The sequence below is a fragment of the Haematobia irritans genome, chromosome 5 (assembly GCF_050003625.1).
Source record: "Haematobia irritans isolate KBUSLIRL chromosome 5, ASM5000362v1, whole genome shotgun sequence".
NCBI lineage: Eukaryota > Metazoa > Arthropoda > Insecta > Diptera > Muscidae > Haematobia > Haematobia irritans.
This window is the reverse complement of record NC_134401.1, coordinates 108506257-108514919: the sequence shown is the minus strand read 5'-3', so window position 1 is coordinate 108514919 and position 8663 is coordinate 108506257. Positions and strand designations below refer to the sequence as shown.

Sequence of the window (8663 nt, the reverse complement as noted above, 5' to 3'; positions counted from 1 at the left end):
TATTATGTAGTGTAGTGTATTATTATATATTTTATTTTGATAAAAATGAATAAATTATACAAAATTCATAGAATTTTGGCTTTGACTTTCAATTTGAAGTGGGGATATCATTCATACAAATTTAGGTTGAAAAGTATTTGCAACGATGTTAATTTTGAATTTGACTCGCATCGAAAATTGTTTGACAAATTATTGGGTAGCGATGCATTTCAATTTGAGGATAACACTTGAGATATTATTGCTAATGTGTTGAATTTCACTGTTGAGGGTAATGTCTGTTTTTTGTTGAGAACGCGATTTTCTCAACAATTTCTCAACTTGAATGTTACCCTAATCCTTTGAAAAAATGTTTGAAAAATTGTTGAAATTTAGCATTTTTCAAACGTTTGTGTTTATTGGGTTGCTTCTCTTGGAGACTTCGCAAGCCAAATCTGGGGATCGGTTTATATGGGGGCTATATATAATTATGAACCGATGTGGACCAATTTTTGCATGATTGTTAGAGACCATATACCAACACCATGTACCAAATTTCAGCCGAATCGGATAAAATTTGCTTCTCTTTTAGGCTCCGCAAGCCAAATCTGGGGATCGGTTTATATGGGGGCTATATATAATTATGGACCGATGTGAACCAATTTTTGCATGGTTGTTAGAGACCATATACCAACACCATGTACCAAATTTCAGCCGGATCGGATGAATTTTGTTTCTCTTTGAGCCTCCGCAAGCCAAATCTGGGGATCGGTTTATATGGGGGCTATATATAATTATGGACCGATGTGGACCAATTTTTGCATGGTTGTTAGAGACCATATACCAACACCATATACCAAATTTCAGCCGGATCGGATGAAATATGCTTCTGTTAGAGGCTCCACTAGCCAAATCTGAGGGTCCCTTTATATGGGGGCTATACGTAAAGGTGGACCGATATGGCCCATTTTCAATACCATCAGACCTACATCGATAACAACTACTTGTGCCAAGTTTCAAGTCAATAGCTTGTTTCGTTCGGAAGTTAGCGTGATTTCAACAGACGGACGGACGGACATGCTTAGATCGACTCAGAATTTCACCACGACCCAGAATATATATATATACTTTATGGGGTCTTAGAGCAATATTTCGATGTGTTACAAACGGAATGACAAAGTTAATATACCCCCATCCTATGATGGAGGGTATAAAAAAATCTTTGGCATACTAAAGGTAGAATTACATACCATGCGTTCAATGCATACAATGCGTCCGATGATTGTAGAGTTGAAATTTCTCTTTGAAATCAAAAGCTCGAATAGTCTCCCGCAAACAGAAAAAATCAACCCTTCCATCAACGCACGGATTGACGCATTTCCAACTTAACTTGGGAACTTAAACGCTATCGAACATTCATAAATAGCAGTGCCTGTGAAGGGAATTTACCGCAAAATGTGCATACCGCCCTTATTGTAACTTGCTTGTTTTTACTATATAATTTCGTGAACAGACCTAATATTATACATATGACATTTATGATAAACCAAAAAAACCGGTTCAAAATCAAGAAAATCGGTTAATGTTGAAAGACCGATTAATGAATAACTGGTTCTAAACTAAAGTAATCGGTTTCTTAGTGTTGTAAAAAGCCAATTAACTGCAGAACCACTTATCCACCACATAGAATATTTTGTGTTAATTTTAATACCGACCATAATCCGCATATAAACAATTAAAATGTAACTTAGTTTTTCAATTGATATGTATATATAAGTGTTAAGTAAAATTAATGTATAGAAGTGAAGCAATACCGCGAAACAATGGAAAGATTTCGATGGAAAAAATGTAAATGACCGCACCCCCTTACATTAAGTGTCCTCCCTTGCCCATAAACATAAGAAAAAAAACAAGCAGACCCTGCCATTCGCTGCCGTGATCCCATTTTACTTACCTGTCGTGTTGAGTGGCCTGCTATGTGAATGCTTTAGTGTGTGTGAAAGAATTTTTCGAAAAGACAATTACCCTTCCCTACAAAAAAAGTGAGGATTGGGAATTGTTACAGGTGTCAAGTTGGGTGTGTTTTGTAGGTGGCATAGACAAGGAATAAAAACCATTCAGATTATTTACGTCTACTGCCATGGAGAACGAGTCTGTGAAGTCCGAACAAAGTAGTCGTTCCAGACGCTCTAGAAATCACAATAACAATGGTGGTGGTGGCAATAGTGGAGGTTCTGTGAATAATGGATACCACCGAGACCGTACACGGCACTCGCATCGTAGCAATTCGCATTCTAAGTCTAAAAGTAATCGAAGCAGCGATATGAATCCATATCAAACAACGGTTAATATGACCGGCGAGGAGGGCAGAGATGGCCAGGAAATTATTGAAGTCCAAATTTTACCACAAGATGATAATTGGGGCGAAAACACCACAGCCGTAACTGGTAATACATCTGAACAAAGCATTTCAATGGAGGACATAAACAATGCTTGGCATCGGGAAATGAATGAAACAGGATTTGGTTTCAAGTGTCGTCGATATTTGGAATCAATATTTTCTTTTCTACTTGGTTTTGGTGCATTTTTCTCGCCAGTGGCCATGGTTGTAATGCCACACATGGGCTTTTTTCCATCTGCATTTGATCATCCCGAGTTGGCACAGACCGTGCGTACACAGTTACTAGCTTGCGGTAGCGAATGCAAGGGGCTACTGATTTCGATATCGGTTCGCTTGTTGCTTCTAGCAATAGGTCTTTGGGCGCTTTTTATGCGCAGATCTGCGGCGACTATGCCTCGCATTTTCTTGTACAGAGCTGTAGTGCTATTGCTGGTCACACTGAGCACATTCGCTTATTGGCTTTTTTACATTGTACAGGTAAGTACTTGAACACAAAAAATAAACGATTACAATTGTTTTAATTTGAATTTCTTATAAATCATCTTAAATGAATGAGACTACTATAGCATCCTAAAAATATTGCCCAAATGATAGTATCGGCTTATTTGATTGACATTCATAATTAAAGACCGATGTGAATAAATCTTTTGATCATTTACCGAATCATCAATCAACTGGATCGGATGAAAATTGGTGACTGACATCATATGCCGAATTTTAATGGGATCGTAATAAAATTTCTGTTCCGCCACCTCAAGAAGTCGAACTTGGGGATCGGTTTATATGGGGTTATAAATAATAATGCAATGCATGGACCAATTTTTGTATGTCGGACAGAGGACAAATACTATCATGCCAACTTTTAATCCGATCCTAGGAGACCCAATACGTCCTTCAGGGCTCGATCAAAAGATTCTTCGGCATTCGCCAAAAAATCGATAATCGGCCACGAATGTGTTGCACATCGAATTGTCCCATTCAATCCTTCCTTTTGGGAAAAACATCACTCCATAACCTATAAAATTGGGAAGAGTACAGTATTAGATAATGAAATGGATTTCATATATTACGGAGCCTTTTATTATACGAAACGATAACATATCCGAATATTGGGAGGTTTCCCATTTTCAACATTTAGGAACAGACAAGCGTGGTTAGCGAACAATTCATGGCAGCGGGACGATTTTTTTCTAAACGAAGATCGACCTTGCATGGAGAAAAGAAACAAAACACTCAAATCAAACTACTGATTTTTTATTCATTTATTTAATCAACCAATGCCCCATAGGACAACATGTTGATAGAATTTAGTATAATTTTGAATACTAACAAGTATATACGGCCGTAAGTTCGGCCAGGCCGAATCTTATGTACCCTCCACCATGGATTGCGTAGAAACTTCTACGAAAGACTGTCATCCACATTCCAATTAATTGGGTTGTGGTATCTTAAAACTTCTTAACATCGTTTTCTAAATTGTGAGTTAGTCCATACGTGGTATATATTAGACAAAAAAGATATGTATAGGTAAGTCTACAAATAATTACGAATCGATATGGACTTTTGCACGGTACGTATAGAGCCAGAATTGAAATATGGGGGTCGCTTATATGTGGGCTATATACAATTTGAACTTGATATGGACCAATTTTTGTGTGATTGGGGATCTATTTATCTGAGGGCCATATATAACTATAGACCGATATGGACCTAGTTAGGCATGGTTGTTAACGGCCATACACTAGCACAATGTACCAAATTTCAACTGACTCGGATGAAATTTGTTCCTCCAAGTGGCTACAAACCAAATCTCAGGATCGGTTTATATGGGGGCTATATATGATTATGGACTGATATGGACCACTTTTGGCATGGTTGTTAAATATCATATACTAAAATCAGGTACCAAATTTCAGCCGGATCGGATGAAATTTGCTTCTCTTAGAGGCTCCGCAGGCCAAATCGGGTGATCAGTTTATATTGGGGGCTATATATAATATGGACCACTTTTGGCATATACTAACATCAGGTACCAAATTTCAGCCGGATCGGATGAAATTTGCTTCTCTTAGAGGCTCCGCAAGCCAAATCTGGGGATCGGTTTATATGGGGGCTATATATAATTATGGACCGATGTGGACCAATTTTTGCATGGTTGTTAGAGATCATATGCTGACACCATGTACCTAATTTCAACCGGATCGGATGGAATTTGCTTCTCTTAGAGGTTCCGCAAGCCAAGTCGATAGCTTGTTTCGTTCGGAAGTTAGCGTGATTTCAACAGACGGACGGACGGACATGTTCAGATCGACTCAGAATTTCACCACGACCCAGAATATATATACTTTATGGGGTCTTAGAGCAATATTTCGATGTGTTACAAACGGAATGACAAAGTTAATATATCCCCATCCTATTGTGGAGGGTATAAAAACATTGTATGTTAAGTTATAAAAGAATATTATAAGAGTTGGATTGATAGCTTCCATTGTTGCTAATATTTTTTCATACGTGCAGAGATACTCTAAATAACGATATGCACAAAGCAAGGCTTGTTTTTGAGTATACTCTACTCAATAATGTTATGGTACTTTTGGAATCACTTAGAGAAGCTTAGGTAGTTTTAATGGATTCAAGTGTTTTTGTTTTTTTACAAAGAGAGACTCGAAACTAGGATTGAGCCTATCACCCTTTGTATGAAAGTCGGGCATTATAAATAGCCATATTCGAACTCACTTGCATAAAATGTTGTTGTTAATTATATTAAAATATAACATAGAAAATACTTTACACTTTGATCCACTTGAATTTTAAAATAATATGAAATAATTTGTTCTCTTTCAGGTCACAAACGGAGCCAAAATTGTTGTGGAAACTGGTGGTGATGCCGTTGACTATAAATCTTTAGTTGCCTATGCCACAAATCTGGTCGATACACTGCTTTTTATACATTATATTGCTGTTATTCTTTTGGAAATGCGGCATAGTCAACCGATGTACTATGTCAAGATAATTAGATCACCCGATGGCGTGTCGAGATCCTATACTCTGGGTCAACTGAGCATACAGAGAGCTGCCGTTTGGGTGCTTCAACGTTACTATGTCGATTTTCCCATATATAATCCATATTTGGAACGAATACCTATATCCAAGTCACAACGTAATAAAATAACTACCAGTTTTAAATACTATGAAGTTGATGGTGTTAACAATTCCCAGCAACAAAGTCAAAGTCGAGCTGTTTTGGCAGCCAATGCTAGGCGACGAGATTCATCCCATAATGAGCGTTTTTATGAAGAACATGAATATGAAAGAAGGGTAAAGAAACGTAGAGCCCGTCTAATAACAGCTGCAGAAGAAGCTTTCACACATGTAAAACGTATTCACAATGAGCCAGCACCCGCTGTGCCTCTAGATCCACATGAGGCTGCTCAAGCTGTATTTCCGTCAATGGCCAGAGCATTGCAAAAATATTTACGTGTTACACGCCAACAACCTCGACATACATTCGAGAGTATTTTAAAGCATTTGGCCCATTGTCTGAAACACGATTTATCCCCACGAGCATTTCTCGAACCATATCTCACTGAAGCTCCTGTATTGCAAAGTGAAAAGGAACGCCGTTGGGTACAATCCTGGTCTCTCATATGCGATGAGTTAGTATCTCGTCCCGTAGCGGGAGACGTTACATTTCAACTTATACAAAATGATGTATCTCTGATGGTGTCAATACACAAACTACCCCATTTCAATATAGCCGAGGAGGTAGTGGATCCAAAAAGCAATAAATTTGTCTTGAAACTGAATTCCGAAACATCGGTATGACAACAGCAATCACATACACCGACCTTAACGCCAACGCACAGTAATGTAACACAGTCATCCTATTTGCATGTGTTCGTGTAGAAAGTAATGTAAAAATTTGTTGAGAAACAAAATCAAAAGGTTAGTTATTCTATATGACTTTTTTATACTCAAACTTGAACGTTTTATGCTCAAATGAAATACAAAAAAAAGCAAAAAGAAGAACAGAACCCCCAGTGAATTAACATATGCACATGTTACAATTTCCTAAAACATAATCATTTTTCGTCAAAAATACTCATTTAATTCCTTTACAATCACATATCAAAATATTGTAGAAAAATACTCACTTCTCTTAAGAAAACAATTATAATCGAGAATATTATTTTTTGTTTCTAATCCCTCCAATAGTATTATATACTTTTATTATAGTATTTATGGATAGTCCTTGCCCTCCTTTATTTAGTATAATATTGTAATTTTTATGCGCACTATGTTTTATTATTATTTTTATTATCCTAAACATAAACACATCTTTGTGTTAACAAAGCAGTTTATACACTCATTGCTGAACTATGAATCTGACTATAGATAATATGTCTATCATTTTAGTCATTTTTTTATTTTTCCACTTCAGTCTGGTTAAGTGTACCACAGAGTTGAATTATATCAATTTTTCCTTCAACTTTTAATCTACAAGATCTCCAAAAGTTAGAGAATAGTAAGAGGTTGATGAGCAAACGGAACACATGGTTAGTGAACCTGAGCAATGTAAACTAGGTAAAGCAAGTATGTTGTTGTGGTTAACAGCGAGATCCCTCTCGAACCCCGCTACAAGGGATGATGGGATCTCAGTCTCGATGTCACGAACATATACGCGAGATCAACCGGCAGTTTGTCGAGCATTCCGAGAGTGATAGAGCGAAAAGGAGAGCCATTCGTCGAAGGCTGAAGCATCTGGGAATACTGACATTTGAGTTCTTGATCAGGCTCCACAATTTGCCCTTGGAAGTACTCATCACATGTCCGGAAAATAGGTAGGAGGATTCCACTACTGAAGCCGGGAAAAGACTCGAGTAAGACCGAGACAGACCGATCTTCCTTCTCTCGCCAGTAGCCAAGACACTTGAGGCACTACTCCTCCCCAGTCTTGCCAACCATCAACAAGGATTCCGCAGAGGGCATAGTACGATAACAACACTGTATGCCATTACAACAACATACATAAAGAGGACTCAACCAGCCCAAATTGTGTCATAGGAAAGACCTCGTGGCGCTTGACCTATCGTAGGCATTCAATACGGTTAGCCTTGCCAGACCGTTAGAGGACATCCAAAACAACAAGAACCTAACGTTGAGTTCTTATGTGGAATGGAATATAGGAACAAAAAATCAAGACCCCGTTGAGTGAAACAGCCCAGTCAGAAAATAACCATCGGAAAAGCGTTGTAAATGCGTTGTGAACGGTTGATACACGGTGGGAAAAAGCGTTGTTACAACCCCAAAATGATAACATCATTCCACGGTGTATCGATTGTATTTAACAACGTTTTCAAAGCGTCATGAAAACAATATTTTATACGCTTTTCCGATGGTTTAACGAACGCTTTGACAACCCCAAAATGATAACATCGTTATACGGTGTATCGATGGTTTTTACAATCATTAAAAAGCACTGAAAAACAAAATTTCATACGTCTTTCCAATTGTTTCTAGAAGATTTTGTCAAAATTTTATTTCTATAGAAAATTTTGCCAAAATGTTATTTCTATAGAAAATATTGTCAAAATGTTATTTCTGCCCGCCTTGCATACACAGGGTCTTGGGTTCCAAACCAGATTCGACCAAACACCAAAATGTTTTTTTTTTCAGCGTTGGATAATCCCAACTCGGTAATGCTGGTGACATTTCTGAGTGTTTCAAAACTTCTCTAAGTGGTTTCACTGCAATGTGTAACGCCGTTCGGACTCGGCTATAAAAAGGAGGTCCCTTGTCGTTGAGCCTAACATAGAATTGAGCAGCACTCAGTGATAAGAGAGAAGTTCCCCACTGTGGTAACACAATGGACTGAATAGTCTAAGTGAACCTGATACATCGGGCTGCCACCTAAGATAACCTAACCCAGAATTAGATTGAATCGATTTTGCAATGTCCGTCTCCCTGTCTCACACTGGTGTATTTGGAACACGGTTGCCACAATTGGTAGAATTCTAGCAAAAATGGTAAATTTTTGACTGCTTGATAGACTTGTAGGATGTTCAATGTTTTGGTAGATTTTCCAAAATATTCCTCTCCAACTAAGAGGTAATTTATAAATAGAAATAAAATTTTCACAAAACTTTCCATAGAAATAAAATGTTGACAAAATTGTCTATAGAAATAAAATCTTGACAAAATTTTCTATATGAAAACAATATTTTATACGCTTTTCCGATGGTTTAACGAACGCTTTGACAACCCCAAAATGATAACATCGTTATAC

At 37.6% G+C, this 8663-nt stretch overlaps 1 protein-coding gene across 1 annotated transcript; it reads left to right on the top strand.

Moving 5' to 3' along the window:
- Positions 1-1644: 1644 nt before the first annotated feature.
- On the top strand, positions 1645-7094 carry Vang (Strabismus domain-containing protein Vang). The gene is made up of 2 exons (XM_075309337.1): positions 1645-2854; positions 5222-7094. The coding sequence occupies exons 1-2, from the start codon at positions 2117-2119 to the stop codon at positions 6200-6202; spliced, it is 1719 nt and encodes a 572-aa protein (XP_075165452.1). The 5' UTR covers positions 1645-2116; the 3' UTR covers positions 6203-7094.
- The last annotated feature ends 1569 nt before the right edge of the window (positions 7095-8663 follow it).